Source organism: Typopeltis vanoorti, chromosome 13, assembly GCF_054136105.1.
Source record: "Typopeltis vanoorti isolate ZY-2024b chromosome 13, IOZ_Tvanoo_1.0, whole genome shotgun sequence".
Taxonomy (NCBI): Eukaryota; Metazoa; Arthropoda; class Arachnida; order Uropygi; family Thelyphonidae; genus Typopeltis; species Typopeltis vanoorti.
Window position 1 is genome coordinate 92393397 of NC_143561.1, and position 24817 is coordinate 92418213.

Consider the following 24817-nt stretch of genomic DNA (forward strand, 5'->3'; position numbering starts at 1 on the left):
TTTTCTATTGCACACATATTATTTCATTAAAACATTTTCTTTCTTTGACATATTTTGTTTCTTGTCTCAGTTCTTCATATTTTTGTTCTTATCCTAGTTGGTCTTGTAGTAAATTCTTTATTATTAATTTCTTAACCTCCATGGAGTCACAAGACTCATCATCGGAGGTCAACACTAGTCAATACAAAGTCTATCATATCACTCCATAAACTCATCTGTTTGCACTTTCACCAATCCTTATCCTTTTACTCACTACTTCTTGTAACTTACAGGAATGGACCCTTGTCCTTGTTCCTTCTTTGTGTTCTACCATATGAAAAATCTGTGTTAATATGATAATCCCTCAACAGCTTAAATGTCTTAATCATATCCCCACCACACACCCTCCTTTGTCTTCTATCCACCAAACTCTGCAGTTTGCAAGTCCTCAGTCTATCCTCATAATCATATTGGACAGTCCTAATATGATTTTTGCTATCAATCTCTGCACATTCCCAGTGATCTGAGCCAGAAATTCATTTGCAATCTGATCAAAGCTTTATAAAACTGGATCACCAAACTTATCTCTCGTGGTCAATGTCCTCTTCAACATTACAGCAATTCTTTGAGATGTCTGTGCAACCTCTGCAATGTGTCCTCTGAACTTCAAATCTCTATCCACAATCTCCCAAGATCCCTTGCTTCCTCCACTTCTTCCAGCATGACTCCACCAAGTGAGTATGAAGCATCCCAAATGTCAAGGCCTTACATTTCGTTGAATTTAAATGTGACATCGCTATTCATCTTCATACCTTTCCAGCTTATTCAAATCCTCTTGAAGAGCCAAAACATCAGCACTATTATTATTAATCCTCCCAACCTTCACATCATTTGCAAACAACTGAATATCTTCGTGCAGCCTTGTGACAATATCACTGACACTGAGATTGAACAGTAATAGTTCCAGTACTGAACCCTGTATAACTCCATTTGTAGTCTTCCTACTCCCTGATACTCTCCGCTCTCCACATATACAACTCTCTAATATCTGTCAGAAAGCCAGGTACCAATCCAATCCACTAACCTGATATCCAAACTTACATATTGCAACTCATAAACCAACTTGCAATGTGGCACCTTGTCAAATGTCTTGGGGAAAAATCCAAAAAATGACAGTGTATGCATTACCCTCATCCATTGCTCTTGTTTCTCTATGATAAAAGGTAACCAGATTACTAAAACAAGAACACCCTTAAACAACCATGCTGGTCTGAATAAATAATATTGCCTTCATCTGCCCAGTTCTGTATATGCATTCTGACTAATTTCTTCAAAATCTTAACCACAGAAGAAATATAAACAGGCCTATAGTTTGATACCACTATTCTACCAACACCTTTATGCAATGGCACTATCTTAGCCTCCTTCCACTCTCCAGGAACCTGTCCCATTGCAAGACTTTCATTAAACAGCCAAGTCAATGGCACAATCAGTTTCACAGCTCATCATTGTCTTAAAACGCAGCGAAATTCCATCTAGCTCTTGCCTTATTAATATTTAGTACACCCAGTATTCAGAATAGATCCTCTTTATTCACTTATAACTCTTCATCACTCATTATCCTTCTAGGAATAAAGCCTGATGTATCAAGATGGAACACTATAATAAAGTGATCGTTAAACAGCTCAACTATGTCATCTACATTGGTCACCCAAGTCCCATTTCCATCTAGCAAGGTAATTCATCCACTATCATTTTCCTGCTACTCACCATAATGAAAAAATGCCTTGGATTGCAGCACTAGTCTCCTCTCACATTCTAATTCTTTTCTTCTTATAATACTTGTCAGCAATGAGTCTTGACACATTGGAGTACCTGTATATACATTATAATAATATGAGAGAATAAATGACTACTATTTGGGTTTTTTTTGGTCAAATTTATTTTAAAACAAAGTTATACCATAACTTTGTTTTAAAATAAATTTGACCAAAAAAAAAACCCAAATAGCAGTCATTTATTCTCTCCTATAGTTCGTGTGGTCAAAAATAACAGTATTACCATCAATAATAATAATAGCCACTTTCCTAGTCTTAGCCTTATATTCCTCATGCAACTGTTCTCCACCTCTCTTTTTGTCTTCCATAATTTATTTTTCATATGCAATCCATTTGACTCTAAATTGATTTATCTTCTATACTTGAGGTATACAATCTGCCATTGCAGTCAACATTTTTTCTTAGGTATCCCCCAACTCTTCCTTCAAATTCTTTCATCAATTTTACTGCTGAAAGCTGGTTTCTAAGTGTATGATAGTCATCTGCCTTATAATTCTATATAAATTCCTTCTGCCTTGATACCTCTATACTCCAAGGATGAATAGGCATATATTATATGCCTATTCATCCTTGGAGGATGAATAGGCATATAATATATGCCTATTCATCCTCCAAGTTAGGACTAAATGGTCAATCTCAACCTGTGGGACAAGTATGTCATCTCGGTCACAATCAGATCCTCTGATGCCATGACCAAATCCAAAAGGCTTGATCCTTGTGTTTCCTCCCTCACATGCTGGTTAGCTGCCCACAATTTAGAGAGCTTCGCTTGGAGACTTGCCAAGAATAGTTGATTAATGCTGAAGGGGAGAAAGAAATGAAGACATGAATTGGTCGCCAACACGTGAAATTACGTGCTTTATAGGTAATATTTTCCAACTGTTACACAAGCAACATAGTTAACTACAATGATCATAAAAGAGGAGTTAATTTCCGACGCATAATAATAAACACCTCATCCCACAATACAGATTGATTACCCTATTATCGGAATGGATTCTCCTTCTGTAGACATGCAGAGAAGTGTCGAAGGGTCTTAATCTGTGGGCATACTATAAGACAGTTGTGTCTCAAGAAATCCCAAAATTTAGTTCCCTTAGTAGTGAATGCTGTCTTCTTTGCTCAATTTATATTGCTATAGTTGAAGTATCTCTATAATGATCACTTGCTTTGCACTTGTCAAACTAATTTCCTAAGCATTTCCTGTTCATCATCATCTATATTCCATGGTCTATAGCATCATCCCACTAAATATCTTGTCTTATAAATGTCTATCTCACACCATATACGCTCAAAGCCATTAATGTTATTACCACTGTGATTCTCCACCACGAGAGAGCACAATTCATCTCTAATCATGTTTATTCCACAACCATGTTTACCTTCCCTACCTTGCCAAAATATGCTATACCCTTCAATTTCTATTCTTGTTATAACATTCACCTCAGTTGATCATGTTTCACTGATACAAACAATCTCTGGAGAGACCGAGTCAATCAATGCCACAAACTTATTCTCTTTATTCCATATGATCATAGCAGTAGTATACAGAAAAACCAGTGCATCACCAGTATTCTTATAGCCATTATTACTCCTCTCACACTTCACCTGGCTCTGCAATATAGCATACACCCTCTCATTTTTCAAGTCAGTATCCCCACATGAGGCTACGTTCCATCTGTACAATTCTAGTTTCCCTGCCCTTACTCACTTGCCCAGAAAACAAGTCTCTCAAATGTTTGCGTCCTTTTCCAGATCTCTCTTCCTACACATTCTCATTATCATCTCATTCATTAGCACTGCTCTTCTCCTCCACCCTGCATTATTATACCAGGACAACACACTCATTATCTTTCCTTGGACACATTTCTGCTGCACTATACCTAACATCAACCTCAAATCTCAAACTACACGACTTACACTACCTCTCAGGTAATCTTATCTGCTTTATTTCTTTTTATTATTGCTTGACATTCTTCATAAAATTAATCTCTTTTCTTTTGCTTATTTTTGTATCCCAGAGTTTCTTTTTGCAGTATTCAGAATCTGCTGTTTGATGTATGTCTAGCTCCTTCTGCATCCTGTTCTAGATCTACACTTTCAGCTTCTATTTTTATTTTGTTCTTGAAGTTGGCACTAAAGCTTACCTTTCTGCAAGTTAAACTTTAGTGCACTTTCATGTCTTTATTTCTTCACTGAGATTCTGCACCTAGATTTAATTTTGACCAGAGAATGATCTGAATCACAGCAGCTACTCTATATGATCTTACATCCATTTTGTTGGATGCCAAACTTTTATAAGTACATTAATGTTGATCAAAATGTTCAAATGTTGCAAAATGTAAGGTGTTATGCACTTTGGGTTGAAAAGGTTGCATATGGTATATCATATTGATGATACTGGATTGCAGGAAATTGATAAGGCTAGGGAGGGACCTGGAGATAATGGTGGACAAAGAGTTGAAGTTCAGAGGGCATGTTGAAAAATTTGGTAAAATAGCTCAAAGGAAGTAAAGCTCAAGTAAAGATAGAGAAGTTATTATCTCTCTTTATGAGGCTATGATTAGGATACATCTCAATTAATGTGCACAGATTTCTTGGGAGACCAGGAGGTGGTCAAGAGAATTCAGAGACAAGTGACTAAGATGGTGAAAGATCTATGGAATACTCCCTATGAGAATAGGTTGAAGGTTTATGGGTTATTAAAAAGTTGAGTTGATAGGCAGAAAAGTGGGAACATAATAGAAACTTTTAAGATATTAAAATGGTTATATAAAATTGATGCAAGTGAAAATTTTCAATATATGACAAATAGTCAGATAACTAGGAACCATCCATGGAAGTTGTGTAAGAGTGTGGTTAGTAAGGGTGTGCAGACCAGATTTTTTGAGAGCAAGTAGTGAGCGAGCAGAATGAATTGCCAGAATTGGTTGCAAGTTCGCTGACAGCGAATGGATTCAAGGAGAGGTATGATAGGATTTCTGTGTATAATGGTTGAATTGGGTCTCCCAAGATGAGTTCAGAACCCACGGAGATGCTGTAATAATAATATGATTAAATACTGTGCCATATGGGACTATGTTTTTTGTGGATGTCTTGATGAGTTAAAACATGTAGAGGAAGCAACCATATTTTTACTTAAAGCAAAATCTATCAGTTTTACTTCATCATCATTAGTGTGTATATGCAGACTGTATTTTCCAGCTGTTCATTTATAAGCATCTCGTTATATTTTACATTAGTTCATATTATGAAACAAATGGGTTTCATAATATAATATTATGTTATTAATACATAATTCATTTACTTATTAACTACTTATCAAGTATTACTAATTTACTTAATAAGACAAGTGTATAGAATGGTTATTAGCACTCCTGAAGGATGAGTATATTTTTGGTATTAATATTTTAGTTGATAATATTAGGTTAACTTATTGTAGTTTTTGTTTTAAATGGGTGTGTCAGGATTTGAATTTGCAGGATTCTGTGCAATACAGTAGTTGTGAGATATGTTTGTCATGAAAATTAAAGGATATGTGGAAGGAAATTGAAACTGGAGAGAGAGAGTGTATGTGTATTAAATGTTTCAAAAGTGAGTGCCTATTAGGTGACAAGGATGCAGCAAATGTTAGCAGAGTAGTCGATATTGACACTAGCATTGAAAATGTCAGAAATAATGTCAAATATGCAGCTGTGGAAATAGAGGAGAATGAAATGGACATAAAAAACTAGCATGCCTGAAAATTATCCTTCACAGAACAAAGCGCAAAACTGAAAAATTGCTGAAGTGGCAAGAGATTAGCAAGGCTGAGAACAGAAAGAAGCAGTTGGTACAAAGTAATAATAAAGATTGAGAAAACAAACAAGAAAAACAAGTTAAGGAGAAAATTATGTACTTATGATCAGAAGAGTACTTAATGAAAGTGTGATAAAACTGTGTTTCTTTGGTGTAAAAATTCACAATATTTAGTCATGCCATCCGGATGCAAAAAAGGTAAGGTGAAGGAACTGATTGTTTTGGTTGGCATAAATGATTTGAGAGGTGAGAAGTATTCTATGAGGGAAGGATGTAAAGGAAATGTTAGAAGAGGCAAAACTGAAGAAAGAAGATGAAGATTGTAAATCTCTTGCCACACTATGATAGAGGCAAACAACTGAGGAGGGTGTTAGTAATTAATGAATCGATACATAGGTTGTGTAGAAGGAATGATGTAGGATTTGTGAATCTGTGGTCTGTGTTTGATGGAAAGAAGGTCTAGTCTCTCAAGCAAAAATATTGAATAGAGTAGTCAATTCAGGAAGTAAAGGTAGGTGGGAGCCTAAAGAGATGTATATAGAAACTTCCCTTTAGGCAGTTTCTATATACTAATGCCAAAATTTATCAGGAACAAGAATGAGGAATTTTTGGCATTGGCTAGTGCAACCTTACTAAAAGTTATAGGCATTCATGAGACTTGGCTAGCAGCAGATGACATAGTTACAAGGATAGAATGTGAATGGTTTAGTATTTTCAGAGAAGACAGTGAAGATAAGAAGGGTACTGCTGATGACACCAGATGAATTGCAGCCAAAAAGAACAGAAGATAGGCAGTAGGGGTGGATGTTCATTTGAAGCAATTTTATGTGAGATCATGGCTAGTAACACAAAATATAAAGTTGGTTGTTGCTATAGGCCAGGGGATTCCATAGATGATCTGGAAGACATGCATCAGCAAATTAGTACAATGAGTACAGGTCTAGTGATTATTATGGGGGATTTCAACTATGGAGATTTAGATTGGAAGGAAGAAAGATAACATGGCAGGAAGGAATTGGAATTTATACACCTACTGAAAGATAATTACTTGAGGCAGCACGTGATGGAGGGGCCTAAGGGTGTGAGAATACTGGATCTGGTCATAGGATCAGAAGAGCTATCCATAACCAAGGTGGCCACATTACCTCTGATTGGCAAAAGTGACTATGTGGTCTTGACATAGGGAAATAATAAAACAATGAATATGTTGTCAAGAAGGGGGTATATGTGGAATGACAAGCTTAAATCTGCACCATGGCATGAAACACTGCAGGGGGAAGGATGTTAGTAGGAGATAGTTAAGGCTCATCTAGAAGAAGCAATATTAAATTGCATACCTAAGGTAAGGAGGATTAATCAGGTAGGAGTTAGATAGATGAGTAATATCATTAAGCAAGAGTGGCAGAAGAAGAAAATGCTGTGGAGGGTATATATTCAAAAACCAGCAAACTCACAAACAGTACAAAGCTCAGGCAAGAAAGGCAAAATCAGATTATGAGAGGAATCTAGTCAAGCAGACCAAAAGAAATTCCAGAGTTCTTTCATTACATGGCAAGTAAGGGTAAGAAAGATTAACTTTAATGAGTGATGATGATCATGAGGTGACAGAAGCAGATAAAATATTTGAGTTACCGAGTGACCACTTTGCAATGGTCATTGCGAAATGTGACAGACACTAATGTGGGAACAGAGGTAGATGAATTGGAAGTTCATAGGATATTTCCGAATCTGTGGGATTTGATGGAATATCAGCTCAGGTTTTGTGAATACATACAAGAGAACTGGCAATGTCTCTGATTAGATTCTTTAATTTAAGTCTCAGCTCTGGTAGAATTCCAAGGGAGTGGGGAAAGTAGACAAAATAATTCCCTTAGATAAGGGAAGTTCTAAGACTGCAGAAGTGGATGGTAAAAGTACTGGAAAAATTGGTCAAAAAGACAATTCAAGAATGGCTGGATAAAAATATGATACTGTGTAAGGAGTAACATGGCTTTGTGAAGGGGGGTCATCCATGCCTTAGTAATTTACTAACTTTTTTATAATAGAGTAGATTCTGCTGGATTTTGCAAAGCCATTTGACAGAATATCACGTGGAACTGTTACACAAATTAGAAGAGGATGGATATGACACCAGTTATGTGGATAAGGAGTGGCTGCTGGACAGACATCAAAAAGTGGTATATGGAGAGGCAGAATCAAGGCAAAAACAGGTGACTAGTGGTGGGACACAAGGTTCAGTGCTGGGACCACAACTGTTTAATTTTTACATAAACAATACAGGAAATAATTTGAAAGCAAACATTCAGTTGTTTGCTGATGATGCAAAATTAGGCAGAGTAGCAGTTAATCAACGTGATGTGGAGAGCAGGATGATTTAAATAGGCTGACAGTATGGGCAAAAGATAATAAGCATCAGTTTAATGAGGAGAAATGTAAAGTTATGCATTTTGAGATAAATAGATTACAAGCTGTGTACCACATTGATAAAACTGTACTCCAGGAAATAGATGAAGCTAGAGATTTATAAGTGGTGATAGACAGAGAGTTAAAGTTTAGATGACATATTGCTAAGGTAGTAGTCTATAATATTACTTAGCTATTGACGAACACACTAAAAGGTAGAGATAAGGAAATTATCTCTACCTTTTAGTAGATACATCCACATCTGGATTACTGTGCTCAAATTTAGTCACCTGTGTTTCTTGGAGATGAAAAAGCAGTGGAGAAGATCAGAGGTGAGAACCAAGATGGTGAGTGGTATGTGGTTTTGCAGAAGTTGATTGATAGGAGAAAAAGAGGGGATACAATAGAAACGTTTAAGTTGCTTAGAGGGTTTTATAGCATGCAGGGGAAATGTTTCAGCACTTGGTTAGAGGAACCAAAACAAGGAGTCATCCCTGGAAGTTGAATAAAGGTGTGGTTAGTAGGGGGGGGGGGTGAGGAGTAGATTTTTTGCTTGGAGAGTTGTGAATGAGTGGAATGGGTTGGCAGTGTCAGTTGTGAATGCTTTGTTTATCACTGGATTCAAGGAGAGGTATGACAGATTGTTTGGATAGTTTTGGTCTCTCGTGATGAATCTTTGGACTCCATGGAGGTGCCTGTACAATAATAATAATGTTTCTGCATATACACATTTATTTTTCACTAGCTTTATATACTCTAATGAACTTTCATGTGGATCTGAGACATGCACACTACAAACTACAGCTGGCTTACTATTATAAAAAAGTTAGTAAGGAAAACAGGAATAGTTTGTTATAGTGCATAGGTGGCTATAGCATTGTACTACCAATGGAGCTCTGGCTGGACCTTTCTGTAGTTTGTTATAGCAGTGTCTGCTGTAGTGAGAATCAAATGCATAAGTGAAAGTTATTCTTATTTCAAAGAAATAATCATAAACATCCACTGTTAGTTTAATATCAAGCAGGCAAACACTGTGTACTTTGTAACTCTTGAGTTTCAAAAATAACCCAGGGCTTATGAATAATATCTTTAGCATGAGTTGTCTCTTGTCCTTTCCCCACCCTCCATAAAATGAAAAATTCCATCAAATGAAATCCTGTATGACCTTTTCAGAAGTTAGTAAGTCTTAATCATATTATCCCTCTTTCCTTAGGTGACACCACTAGTTACTTTAAATCTTGCAGTCTCACATCCCCCATATACCACTTTTATATACCTTGCAACAATGCCAAAAAAGTCCAGAACAATTTCAATCAGCAATCTTTTAATTTTTAATGCTTAAAAATTCTGGTAATAAACAGTTAACTTTTTTATTGTGTGTGTTCCTTTTGGCTTAATTAACCATAAAAATTAATTTATATATATTTTCTCATTCTTCCTCTAGTCTAGTAAGCCATGTTAAACCAAAAACTGTGTCAAAAAAAAAACAAAAAAAAAAAAAAAACAGAGATTTACAAACTTATTTAATTTTTTTTCCTAATAAGTTGCTTATTATTATTATGATCTGAAACCTCCGGGGTGTCAAGAACTCATCGAGGGAGGCTATAAATCACCCAAACCAGCTGTCATACTTTCCCTTAATTTCATTCATACTAGATGCACTCACTACCCCTAAAGGCAAACTATTCCACTCACTCATGTTCTGTGAAAGAAAAACCTAGCTCTTATCCCTATCTTGAATGTGAACAAACTTCACTTCCATGGATGCCCATGTGCTCTCTTCCCACCTTCCATATAATGAAAAATTTCATCAGACGATATCCTCTAACACCCATTCAAATGTTTATAGACCTCTATCATATCACCCCTCTTTTTCCTGTTAACCACAATCTGTAATCCACATACTTGCAATCTGTCCTCATAATCTAAATCCCATAATCTGGATATTTCACTTTGATATAATCTTTGTAACTCTTCTTTGCACCCTTTCCATAGCTTCTTTATCCCCTTGGAATCCAGAGACCAAATCTTCACACAATAATCAAGGTGTGGTCTTATCTAAGCCTAATAAAGAGGCAAAATGACTTCCTTATCCTTACATGTCAAGGTTCACTTCAACATTGTAATTATCCTCTGAGTTGTATTTGCAACTTTTGCTATGTGACCTTTGAACTCCAAATTCCTATCCACCAATACACCAAGATTCCTTGCCTCCTCAGTTTCTTGTAGCATAACCATAATATAATATCCCTCTGGAAATCTCATCACGCCAAAGTGTATAACTTTATACTTACTAACATTAAACTGACAGTTATTTTCGTTTGCCCAAATTTCTAGCCCATTCCAATAATTTTGTAAATGCTGAATATCAGTAGCATCCTTGATTGCCCTGCCTATCTTTGCATCATTGGCAAACAATTGCACATCTGATGTTAGACCCTGCCTAATGTCATTAATGTATAGATTGAACAATAATGGCCCAACCCTGAGGTACACCATTGGTCACCTTAAATCTGGCAGATTCACACCAACTGTATACTACTTTTTGATATCTGTCTGTCAACCATACCCTGATCCAAGTTAAGAGTTTATATTCCAATCTCATATTCTCCAGTTTATGCAACAGCCTTCTGTGTACATTTCGTGCTTATACAGTAATAAAATTTTTAAAACAGATCAATATCAAACTCTTAGAAACAGATTTCTTTATTTTATGAAAAGGGCACTGGCATGCTGCAGCATCATGTATATAAGTTTATAACTAAAAGAAAATTCAATAGCATTCACTAAATTGAACTAACCAGATATTGCAGATATTTGAGCAGATCAATTAGTTTTGAATGTTTCAACATAATACAATTTTGGAATTAAATGGTATTATTCACATCAAAAGCTAACTGTACAGGATTATTATATGAGTGATAAATGGATTTATTCTAGAGATTATTATAAACACAAACATGAAACAAAACTAATGAAACTCGATAAGTTTTACTTGTCTGACAACTCAGAATTTAACACATTGAACAGCAATACAATTGTTGAAGCCAAAATGGCATCTCAAGTACAAAAGAGTGGTTTTCTGTAATGAAGTCTTCAATAGCATTTCATCATTCATAACCTTTAATCTATCAGTAAATCATTTACAGTTTTCAACACTTGCAAACCACATGTATCTATGTTCTCCCCAGGACCTTTTAAATGGGCAAACCGCCCGGCTAATTAATGTTGTGAATTGACATGGCTAAATAATGAGCACGAATGGAAACATAATTTAAGACATTTTTTGATTAATAGTGATGAGAAATCAAACCGGAGAGTCTTGATACTCATGAAGCCAGCTCGAATTCTTGCATTGCAAGCCAATCTCAAGAGCTTCGGATATTCACTTTGATGCACACCAATCCGTACGCGGAAGAAGACAAAAATCGGAATCTCGATCTTTTATGAAAGAGACATAATTTTGATGTTTGAAAGAAATAAATTGTGAAAATTGAGCGAATTCGAATCGAAGGCAAAAATCTATGTTAAAAATCTACATTTATTTTTCTTAATGGTTTTTGTCCAAAGATCGTGAGCCAAGTATTTAATATTTTATTTTGTAAAAGAAAATAGGCCTGCGCATCAAATATAGTTGTGATCTCGGGGAATTCTTGAAACTCTTGAGGACTATGACGCCAGTCTCGAATGATACCAATTCCCATTCCTAGAATTAATACTTATAAATAGTAAAATTGCGACATAACTGTCAGTGCACAATTCAGTGATTTGTTCTGATTAATTTAATAACAACAATTTTTGTATTTATTAAATTACTCCATAATGAGTAAAAAGTCAAGTCTGAAAATCACACTCTTAAGTTATTTTAAGAAAGATGAACCCGATAAGCATAGTAGCGAAGACACCACACCACACCACCAACAGAATCGTCGATTTCTGCAGAGTCTCTTTCAAATGTAAAACGTGCATCTAAACACCGCTTATCGGGTATTAACAGTGAGTGGTCTAAAAAATTCCATTGGTTAGTGGTGAAAGATGATGGAATGATGTGTTTCACGTGCATGAAATACGGAAAGAGACGACCCACAAACAAGAAGGTGACTTGGGTAACTAATGCCATGCACATGATTTCCTTTGAAAGGAAAGCTTGGTTGACCATGAACAAAGCAAGTTACATGCTGATTCTTGTTCAGATATAATTGAAAAACATATACTAGAAGAAACTGGAATAGGGCAAATTGAAAAATCAATTTCAATTTTGAATAGCTTGTAGAGAGATGCTTTTCTGGGAGCTTTAAGATCTATATATTTGTTAGCAAAAAATAGTGTTACCACATGCTACGTTATTTGAAAAATTGCTTGAGCATTGCAAGGCTATGGGCTGTTCCTACTTAGAACATCTTAACGTTATTCTTTCTGAGGTATAATGTGCATTTTTAAATGCACATTATATCTCAGAAAGAATAATGCAAGAGTTGATTGATATTTTAGCATCAGAAATTAGATCTGAAATACTGAAAAATATACATTCTGCAGATTATTTCAGTGTTTAATGTGATGAAACTACAGATATATCAGTTTTAAAACAGCTGATTGTGTACATTAAATGTTTGTCAACTTAGAAAAGAGGTCAGGGTTAGTTTTGTATCAACTTGCAATATCATTGATGGCAAAGCTGAGACTATAACTATAAAGTAATTGAAACCCTTGAGAGTCTAGGCTTAAAAACTTGTAATCTGGTGGGCCTAAGATCTGATGGAGCAGCTGTCATGATTGGAAAGCAAAAGGGAGTTGCAAAACTGTTCAAAGATAAAACAGATGGACTCATGGTCAACTATCATTGTGTAAACCACCGACTGGCTCTTGCTAGTGCCCAAGCAGCTGCTGATGTGAGTTATTTAGTCATGTTTAATGATATCTTAAGGAAACTGTTTTTCTTCTTCTTCCAAAATTCCTCAGTCAGGATGGCTGGTTTAACACAAATCCAAAATATACTGAACAGTCCTCAGATTAAATGTAAATAGAGAATGCATAGCGAGTGGTATAGCTACATTGGAAAGAGAGGCCACCGAACGAAATGATATCACAGCTGAAGGTTTAAATAAATATATCAGAATATACAATTTCGTAGCTTCACTAATGATGCTTTCAGATGTGTTACCACATTTATCTAACTTGTCTAGATCATGGCAAAGGCAAGATGTTGACTTAACTTAAACAGAGCCAGTCTTAGAAGCCAGAAAACTATCCCTCATGGAATTGAAAGACACTCCTGGCAATCATTTTCAAAATCTTCATCGGCATCTTTCAGGTGAATGGTCAGATCTTCACACTGATTATTCAGATTCTAATGTTATTACTTTTAAGACCAGAATATATGATAAATACTTAGGCACAGTTATTAAACTCCTAGAAACAAGATTTCCAGATATGACAATCATTTCCTGCTTTTCAAGACTTTTCAATGCAGAAAGCCATGATCAACGTGAGGTTTCTGAGATTCTTTTTGATTATTATTCTAGAAATGGAAGTCCTGCAGTTTTAAACTACGAAAGTACTAAACTAGAATGGCCAGTTGCATCAAAAATGATTAATGGACAGTCATACAAAAATCTAGATCCAAAACAATTAGTAATAACATTTGAAATTAGCAATAACATTTGAGCTCAAAGAGTCTTTTCCAAATTTAGCAAAACTAGCTGCTGTTGGACTGGCCATACCTGTGAGCACAGCTGAATGTGAAAGGGGTTTCTTTGCATTAAAAAGGATAAAAACCTATATGAAGATCGCATCAGTCAGAACACTCTAAATAATCTGATGCTGATTTACTTGGAGGGACCAGATCCAAAAGATTTAAATTACGAAAAAGTTGCTGACAACTGGTCTTCTAAGAAGAAGAGAAGAATTAATGCATAGAATTTTAAGCTGTGAGCATTACAAGGTTTTTCATCACTTAATGAGAAAATAAGAAAAATCCTAGTCTTGTTTGTTATAATTACTATATAAAATATTATCCTTGTTTGAGGTAATTTCTAATAAAATGACTATTTTAATTTGTTATGAAAAAGAGTCTTTCTTAACTCATTCAAAATTTTTGTATGCACAGCTAATGCTTCATTCCACCCGGCTGGTAAAAATTTCTGGGAAGAACACTGTATAATGTGCATATAGCAGCGCTCAATATTTAAAATGTCCTCCTTTTGCCTTCATGCATACCCAAAGTCAGGTGAAGCTACATATCGATGGCGGCACACACACACATCCAACGGAAACACTGCCACTTCTTGCGCCAAATCCACTTTAGGATGTCTTTTCTTGCAGGCTATTCTCTCAAGCTCTGACCACAGTTTGAAGTTTAACAGATTCAGATTGGGACTTCCAGATGGCCAATTATATGGTGATATGTGGTTGGGTACATTTGCCTGCTGTAACTGTTGTGTGGTCCACTGCCTACCATGAAACAAGGTATTATTCAGGGGCCATACCACAGGTTTCAGTATGGTGTCTTGACACACTTTGACAGAAGTTTTGACCATTTTCTCACAGAAATGCAATCTGAATATCCCCTGATACATCATCCCCACCAAGCTATCACTAACACGAGGGCCCAGGGTGCTAGGGCACGTGCTGTGCGACTATCTGGGGCATATACCTGATTGTTTTGGCAATTAGACAACTCTTCAATGGTGAAAATTTTTTCATCTGTGAAGAAGATATCTCTGTGTCTGTTGTTCGTGTACTGCCGGAGAAGTGCCTTTGATTTCATCACCTTCTGGCATATAACTTGTGGTGTTAGGAAGTGTTCAGTAGAATGGCGATAGGCTCTCACCCCAGGTCATCAGTTAGTACATGTGACATCATTCACTGTGAAACATTCATTTCTCGTGACATCACTTTTTGCATTTTCATAGGATTATGGTAGAGGCATGCTTTCATAGCCCCTCACAAGCTGTTGCATCCCAAAGCAGCATAGTTGATCTGTTCTTTGGTTGTCAGATACGTCTTCTGTATCGTTATAATGGTTAATAGACCAATACACATATTCAACTGATCCCGAGTGTTTTTTTAAGCATGTTGAAAATAGCAGGTGGCTGCATTCCAACCTTGGGAAGTGCTGTTACAGCTATGTGATTCACATAATCATTCCACTACATGTTAAACTGTACAGCTAGACAACTCTCTTTCTACTGATAAACATGCAAATGTTGGCTGCACATAGTGCCAGTAACAGCACCGGGCTCAAGCAATTCTGTGGACAGCATGGGGCTGTGAGAAGTTGTAACAGTATTTATGGCAAGATTGTGTAGTTTGAGATGCAAGCTATAAGAGTAAGAACTCTACCTGGCTGCTTTGTTACAGAAAAAAATCTAAATCACATTAATTCACATCCATGAATGTTTTGTTCAGCATCCAGGAAAGTCTATTACATGAGCCAGCCAAAAATATGGTATTCCACAACTTATAGTGTGGAAAGTTTTGAGGAAAAGACTGTACTTCATCATGCCATCTCCAACTTTACAAGTATCAACAGCTCATAAAGTGAAACAGAGCACATTTTACAATGACATGATAAGCAGATTTGAACTTCATGAGAGAATCCAGGAATATCTAATTTTCAGTGATAAAACCACTTTCATCTCTCGTGGTAAACAAGTGGAATAATGACAATAAGCTTCTGTGGCGGTTGCCCATATTAAATACATTTGTAATGAGCACATATAAAAAAAGTAGGTTCAAATTCAAATTTGACAGAAAAAAAAAAAAAACAATCCTAGCCCATATATGGTATGAATGTACTACAAATTTATGAAAAACCTTTCGTGGGTGGGAACTACATAAAAAAAAAATTGCGCGCGTGTGTGTGTGTGTACCCCCCCCCCCCCTACACACAATAAATATATAATTATAAAATATCTTAATTTTAGTCTTCATTGAATGTGTGTTTGATAATACTAGCTTGAAATGGCAAAACATCAGCTTCACCAATTCAAGCTTAATTTAGTTAGATTATTTATTTTCATTCCTGTTTCTATGTAGTTTTTATTTCAGAAACTTCAACATAAATCACTACTACAATAGTTAAGAAAATCTGAATAGGGAAATAAACAACAACAACAAAAAAGTATACACAACTATAATTTATTGGTGGGGAAGAGGGAGGCAGTTCATTTACGATAAAACAAATTATCCAGGCATGAATTAAGCAGAATTTATTGCACAATCTAAAAAATAATAAATTATTAACAATTTAAAGTTCATTACAATCAAGGTCACTCTTTTTGATAACTAATACAAGATAGTAGTTTATTTTTCTAAGTTATGACTACAAACCAGTTTCTTCATTCTGTAGGTTGTGTCTTTTGGTAGTCATCAGATCTTTTTTAGCTTTCTTTTTCCTGCCTTTTTTAGGGCATTTAGTTATTTCAAACTCTTTCAAATGGTTGAAGTCAATAGTTTCATAAGTAAACTCATAATTCACAGAAGTATCACTACTCTCTTCTAGAAAAAACCAAATCAGGAATATTAATGATGTTAATCACCACATGCACAAAAAGATAGTAATTTTGTGCTTGTGGTGATTATTGAATTTGTTATGAAAGAAACATTAGATTTTTCAATTGAAACTTTAATATGCAACAATGAAGGAAGCTAAAAGAGACATATTGCAAAAGTAGGCAAATGCAATTGAAATTCTCACATTCAACACTGAAGAGAGTTGAGATTTAAGGAACATACTGCAAAAGTGGGAAAAACAGTACAAAAGATCACTGGGATGCTAAATATACTGATGAATAAATATAAAGTTGTTACTGGCTCTCTCTTTATAAGACCTTAATGCAACCACTGCTATTGTGCTAAGATTTTGCAGGGATGGTGAAGTAGTGGAAGGGATTCGGGTAACCAAGATGGTAAAAGCTTGTGGAATGTGTGCAATGAAAACAAAGGTTTATGGTTTGTTTCAAAAGTTGGTTCATGAGTGAGAAAAAGAGGGCTATGATAGAAACATGTAATTATCAAAAGGGAATTTAAAGTATAAATGCACAAAAATTTTGTCAATACACCATAGAAGAGGAAAAGAGAGGAGATGAAGAAATAGTCATCCTCCAACATATAACCCAGCTAAATATTGAACAAAACTTCCACCACCATCATGTTTGAGAAAGAAAAAAAAAAAAAAAAAAAAACCCTTCTGATATCAAGAACTCTAAGGATTCAAAAAGATTTCATCATCATCAAAGATAAAGAACACCATTTTGGATATGAAAGATATATTAGCCAGTTTAAATACAACTCCTTCTTTACCAATGCTCTCATGCTCTCAAAGAAGAAATGATAGTGTTACTAAAAGAGCTATTTCCATTAGTCACCATGAAGCTTTTTAAACAGTGTCTGGATTAACAACTCCTTCCACTTTAAGACTTGTACTGTGCACAGAAAGAAGGCAAGTAAGTGAGAGCACAAAGAGGAAATTATGCCAACATAATTTTACATTATATTGACATTTTTTAGCTTAAACTATAATCCTCAATTCTTGGAGAGAAAGAGAGAGAGGTACTGAGAGAAGTAGAAGAACATATGAAAAATGAGTTGAGAAGTATAAAAGAAGAGATTTGGAGACTAAGACTCATAGCTACTGACTACTCCTCTTTTAAGTTAGCCAAACAGTTAGCTAAATCTTTAACCACACATTAGAGAAGGGGGTTAAGGATTTAACTTCACTTATATTAAAAATTCCACTCATTTCAATTCTTGAATCCAAAATTTAGTTTTAGATAATAACGATATCACAATAAGCTTCGATTCCACCTCTCATTTTTTTATACCAATTTTTTACCGATTTTACTAAAAAATTCTTTTCCCCCTGAAATCATTGATCTTTTCTTGGAAAGATATCACTAATAGACAGATTGAGAGTGCAGCCATAAGATCTCCCCACCCTAGCCAATTATTATCATTATAAGAGAGACCTCTAGGAAGTAAGGGATTCATCAAGGGAGGTAGCATACTACACAAACCAGCTATCATACTTATTCTTGAATTCATTCACCACTCCATGCCAATATTTTATAATCCAATCCCATATTCTCCAATTTATGCAACAGTCTTCCATGCTGTATTCTGTCAAAAGCCTTAGAAAAATCCAATCATATCAAACCATTCCCCTTATCCATCTCAATGTTAACATTATTTGAGCAAGTTACTCAAACATGATTTTCCCTTAGTAAACCCATGCCATTCATTGCAAAGTATAAACCTTTTCCAACTTTTCCAAAATCTTCCTCACATTCTCTTCTGAAGTTAAACAGAGTTCTTTATGGTGACATGAAATCATTTAGTAATAGCATTAAGAAAATAATATGCTTTTTTCCAAACTGATAGTTAACTTGATATCAATGAATCAATGAATTCATCTGAAAATTTTTTTATTTAAGTTTTTGCTTTCAGAGACAATATTTCTAAATTTATCAGTTTCAGGACAAATCTTTAAATTACAATCCACTTTTGTTTTTTCCAAATTCTATTATTATTGACTGATATTGTTGCTTTCATTACCCCCCCCCCCCCACTTTTGCTTTATTTGTCCTTCACTGCTGGAGTGAGCAGCGAGTGAATTGTTGAATGTGTTTGAAGCAAGATATATGTACTATGATCTAAAGAAAACCATCTACAATAAGTTTGTATAATTCCATGGGAGTCTACACCAAAGTGGTAAAAGCTTGTAGAATGTGTGCAATGAAAACAAAGGTTTATGGTTTGCAAAATTTGGTTCATGAGTGAGAAAAAGTTTATGATTTAGTTTACAGTAATACATTTTTTTTTTTTAAAATGCTTTGTTTCAACCTTCCTGAACCTTCAACAAGCATATGCTGACATACTTCTTTCCACCACACACTCTTGAATTTTTCATGTTATATATTTACTTTTACATCTTCATGTTTTGTTTTCTCTTTAGCGCAAAGGATCACACTTTAGAAAGATTTGCATTGCTTTGAACCATAAAGCTGAATTTCATCTTTCCAAAGGACTATAAATATTACTGCAAAGGATGAAAAAAAAAAAAAAAAGTCTTACTTTGGCATTTGGATTAACCCTTTGACTGTTACAAATGCACTGAGTACGTTCATTGGTATCGTTTCATTAGTGTTACTAATGCTGTTGAGCAAGTTTCCATAATTCGTTGGTAGCATTACTAATGCTCTAAGCATGTTTCCATAAACTTTTTTGTCTTATAATCAAAAACCACATTGTCTTATAACCAAATCATTAACCACACACTATATGCAATTATGATTTAGTTTTCTTTGCTTACACACAGTGGACAATTTTTCCCTGTGAGAAAAGAAATCTTACTTTGTTAGAAACAAAAACCATGTTGAAGGATACACATGATATAAAATCAAATGAGTTCAACATTGGATTTGCCGAAGCGCAAAATACCTGCTGTGTTATTTGCAAGAGATTCTGATAGTGAATTGAATGAAGAATATGTTGAATTCTTTTTAGATGTAAGTGATGACAGCATTGCTAATGTCTCATTGGAGAGTTATGATAGTGATGAAGACAGTTGTGGTTTGTCGCAAGCAAGGAGATGGTGCATTATACTGGCTGGATATGCATGTTTGCATCATCTTTGCTTTTCTTTCACAGGAACACCTGGTATTTCTCAAGATATCCCCATAAATAATTGCTCATTGGAACTGTTCGAATTATATTTTGATAAAGATATATTTTAGTTGAGGAAATGAACAACAACAAAGCTATATAGTTCATTGCTGTTACAACCCTCAAAAGTTTTAATTGAGGAAATGAACAACAACAAAGCTATATAGTTCATTGCTGTTACAACCCTCAAAAGTTTTTCTTATTGTTTTTGTTGGAAAGACACAGACAGCAGTGAACTGAAGGTGTTTATAGCATTATTACTGCTTGAAGGCATAGTTCAGAAATCAGGAATAAAATGGTAGTCTAAAAAAAAAAAAGAGATGATCGATTTCATCCCTTGATAATGAAATTTTTACCCTTTGCTGACAAGGATTCTGATTATCCCAATCCAAAACTAAGTGCTAAGCCCTTCAAATTGCAACATAAGTAATATATGCTACTCTTACTATATCAAACACCACTAATTCAAACATCAACAAATTATTGAGAAGTCTTGATCAAAGGACCATAGTCAAAATGCTATGCTAAAAGAATTTACTATAAAAGAATTTAAACTGTTGTCCCCACATATTTGCTATAGTGAAAATTATCATATTCTTTAAAAATCACTCAACTCTGCTATAATAACATATACAACACTCTTCAAAAGTTGCTGAACTCTTAAGTTTACAATCCTAGAGGAACCAAAAATGCAGCCTAATCTAGTAAGACAAAAGTTAAAATTGCATCACTGGGCAAGTTTCATGCTCCATCAATATTTCAGAAACTTGAGAGATAAACTCTATTTTAAAGCATTATTTTATACCACATCCTTTCTTTGTGACCATTGTTCCAGTTTATGTTTCTTTTTTTTAAAATCTTTTATCTCGTCTGTCTACTTTTCCTGTGGTCTTTCTCTAGGCTTTTCTTCTCAATTTTTATTTCATCTTCTTGATATCCTTTCTAAATTCATTGTGTCCAAACCACTTCTATCAGTTCACAAGCATTTTCATTAATGTTTCCAAAACATTCCTAATGTCCATATTTCTTATTTTATCTCCTCTGTCTCTCATTTTTGCAAACATTGGGCAAAAAGTAACTTTGCCACTATAACAAATTATTTCTGTGGTCCCTATAAGTGTGCTGTAGTGAGCAGGAACTGCAGGGCAATCTGTGCTGATGTTAACTGTTTTTCCATACAAAAACAGGTTAAGGGATATCTTCATGATGCTATTTCATCTTGTTTTTGCCAGGATGAAAGCAAGAATGTAATTTCTTATAAAGTATAAATATATTATCATACTTGTTACTATGAAGAAACAAAATCATGTGAATGTGAGGTAAACTAAATGCACATTCAAAATAAAAAAAAAGAGAATGATTTGCTACAGCTGATGGTTTGCTATAGTGAATTTCCTTTGGCATAGCATTGTGCTTATGGGTTTCATTTTGGACTTTATCTTTGGTAGTTTGTTATAATGGTGTTTGCTTATGAGGGACAACTCTATTAAAAAAAAAAGAAGACTATCTGAAGAATGTTTGGCAATAAGCAGGTATACAATATAAAGTTTTCTTGTAAAAGAAATACAAAACTAATAAAGACAATCATTCAGAAGTGCTGTACCATTCATTTCAGGTAATTCCTCTGCATGCTGCAAGCGTGAAGAACTGTGGCTCTCATTCTTTGGTTCACTTGGTCTATAGATATTAAGAGCTACATTATCTTTAGACCTATCCCCAAAATTTAACTTCTCACTCTCTTGCTTCTGTCTTCTGACACCCAGATGGACTTTGGGAGATTGTGGAATGGCAGAGTCCAACGTACACTTATCACCTTTAAGAGAAATGACATTAATGATTCTTAACAAATTTTATTAAACCATATCTATTAGTTATCTAATTTAACACTTAAATGTTGATACTACTGTTATATGTTTGTGCATAAATGTGTTTCAAAAAAGAAATTTAAAAATGAGGGAGTGTCCACTCAGCTGAAATTATCATACGATAACATAAGAATAACCATATTCCAAACTTAGTCAAAATTGTGATACAAATTGTAGAGTTGGCTGCAAAGGAGTGCCTCCCTTCATTTTATTCTGTTTATGCTAAATTTTTCATGGTCCTTCAGCAACATAAGAAAAACTACATTCCACTGGTTAAAATCAGTGGAATGATGTGACCCGCAGTGGGGCCCATAGAAAGAGCAGGGAGAGAAGAAGCGCTACATTGTTTTCTATATTTGCTATTTTCAAAATACTCTGTTTTTTTTTTTTAAACTGGATTCAATGTTTCAGATTTTTTAGGTGGTGGTGTCCTGTTGAATGCCTCCACAGTACATAAATTGCACACTGAAAATACTTGACTTAAAACAGGATTTAACAAGTAAAATTTTGATTTTAACAATTCTTGCAAAAAGAGTGACTCAGAACAGTACCTGGCTCAACAGTTACTAGCATGACTCTTGATTATACTACCTCAATACCATTAGAAAAATTACATAATATATGTATACAACTCAAGTATTATTAGTATATAGATTAAGGTTTCTCCTGGGTCTTCAGAAAATTGTGCTTCAAGTGGCACCTCTTATTAGTAGGCATCCACTGGACACTAAATGAACAATAAATGCAGAAACATTAGAAGAGAAAGAAGCAGGAGGTCCAAGGTAAGTATCTAGATCGTTGTTCTTCAACCTGTGGTCCGTGGACTGGCACTGGGCTGCGGAAATTTCCTGGCAGTCCACCAAAAATTTCCCCCCAATCATGTAGCGGCTACATGATTTGGGCGCTACATTGTTGCAGGGCGAGAGGGACACTGCACACGACAATGTAGCACCCAAAGTATAAGCGAAGTGCGCAGAAGTCTAATGCCAGTATTGCATCAGCTCACCTGTCGACAACACATCGCAAAAATTCTTATTTTATCGTGCTCGTCCATACTGTGTTATGGTATTTTTAATATTGTGTTGTGGTATTTCAGAAAACAAGTTATTTCTTTCATAAAATTTGAAACCCTACAAAATGGAGACAAAAAAAGTCAAACAGCAAACCTTTTAACCTTCTTTAGTAGAGGCAAGGACAATATTCAGGAGAAAAGTAGTTATGGTACCGAAAGTATGACAAGTACTAGTGCTTCAAGTTTAGAAGAAAAAAAAAAAAAAAAAAAAAAAAAAATATGTTGATACTTTGAGATGTGCAATACAAACCAAAAAATAAAAGGAAACTTTGTTAGGCATTTTGACAAGGACTATTTAAAGCTTGGTTTCATTGTAGCCTCAGCAGTGAACTATCGCCATGGCCTTTATGTGTGTAGTATGTCCGAAATTCTGATAAATGACACTATGAAACCTTCCAAATTTGCTCATCATTTGCATTCGAAACAAAGAGATTTTAGTGATAAGGCACTGGACTTTTTTTCAAAGATTTCGTGACCATTAAGAGTCAGAAAGGTGAAATGAAAATGATGATGACTAGTGACAAGTCGCTGCTTCGAGTGTCTTATTTAGTTGCTCTTCGAATAGCTAAAACGAAAAAACCATTTACTATTGGTGAGGAGTTAGTAAAGCCTTGCATCTTAGATGTCATATGAGAAATTTTGGGTCCTCGAGCCACTAAAAAACTGGAGGCTATATCGCTTTTGGACACCACCATTCAGAGGAGAATTGCTGATATAGCCACCGATATTGAAAAAGCAAGTTGTAGAGGGGATAAAGAAATCGAGATGTTTCGCGATTCAACTTGATGAATCAACTGATGTGAGTAACTATGCTATCCTACTTTGCTTCATGAGGTATAGTGAAGATGAAGACTTAAGGGAAGAACTTCTTTGTTGCCTTGACTTACCTGGATGGACTACTAGTTCAGAGATATTTAATGCTGTTGACGGGCATTTTCAAACGCAGGGCTTAGACTGGAGCAAATGCGTCGGAGTGTGTACGGATGGTGCCGCGAGCATGACTGACATCGCTCAGGAGTAGTTGCGAAAATAAAGGAAGTCGTGCACCTAGAAGTTTTGTCCACTCACTGTATGATCCACTGGGAGCACCTAGCTGCAAAGAAGCTTTCTACTGAACTAAACACTGTGATGAATGACGCAGTGAAGATCATTAATGAAATTTGTAGTCGAGCAATGAACTCCAGGCTGTTCACAACACTGTGTGAGAGTATGGACTCACACCACCAACATCTCCTTCTCCATGCAGAAGTGAGGTGGTTATCGAGAGGAAGAGTTCTTGCATGCCTTTTTTGAACTGAGAGAAGAAGTAAAGCAGTTTCTGCGAGAGCAAAAATCTGACCTAGTAGAACCTTTGTTGAATGAGGAATGGATGGCTAAGCTTGCGTATATGGCAGACATATTTAGCTTTGTTAATGAACTTAATATTTCTCTTCAGGAGCCTTGTACAAATATTTTTAAGCTGAGAAATAAAATGGATGTATTCAAAAAGAAGCTGGCTCTTTGGGATAGTCGTGTACAAGAGGAAGATATAGAAATGTTTCCACTTTTGGGAGAATTTTTGATTGCTGCTTATATCAACAAAAAAGTCATAATCAACATAATAAGTCAACATTTAAGGATGTTAGCTGAAAACTTTAATTATTTCCCTGAAAATGAGGATCCTCGTAAAGGTAACCTCTGAATTAATAATCCCTTCTTGAAAGATATAAAATCATGTGCACTTGATCCTCATGAAAAAGAAAAGCTGATCGAGTTGTCTTCTGATGTCACTATGGTGTCCAGACATAAAATGCAATCATTGTCTCGATTTTGGATATCACTCGAAAAAGAATATCCATCTCTGAGTTATAAAGCCATCAAATTGTTGGTCATTTTTTCGATTTCCTATTTGTGTGAAAAGACTTTTTCAGCCATGTCAGTAATAAAAACCAAACAGAGAAATTGAATGGAATGTTATTGCAGTGCTTCGTCTCTCAGAAACAACGTTCCAGCCACGTATATCAAATTTTCTAACCTCTGAGCAGCAGAAGATGTCGCACTAGCTAAAAATTGTAATTTTATAACATTGGATTTAATAAATAAAATACTATCGACATTGGTTTATGTTTCTGTCTTAGCCATCAACTGGTCTGCAAAATATTTCTCCTATTTTTCCCGGTCAGTAGGCGTAAAAAAGGTTGAAGAACGCTGATCTAGAT

General features: G+C 35.2%; 1 protein-coding gene across 5 annotated transcripts in view; it reads right to left on the minus strand.

Moving 5' to 3' along the window:
- LOC150100368 (tRNA endonuclease ANKZF1-like) overlaps positions 1 to 24817 on the minus strand; it is a 197498-nt gene that overhangs the window by 71137 nt on the left and 101544 nt on the right. For 4 of the 5 annotated variants that reach the window (XM_090402733.1, XM_090402735.1, XM_090402737.1 and 1 more), the window contains exons 9-10: positions 21286 to 21495; positions 16350 to 16517 (exon numbers count right to left, since the gene is read on the minus strand). In XM_090402733.1, the coding sequence (XP_090258859.1) occupies positions 16350 to 16517; positions 21286 to 21495 (378 nt within the window). The remainder of the gene's footprint in view (positions 1 to 16349; positions 16518 to 21285; positions 21496 to 24817) is intronic. The other variant, XM_090402734.1, reaches the window with a different exon arrangement.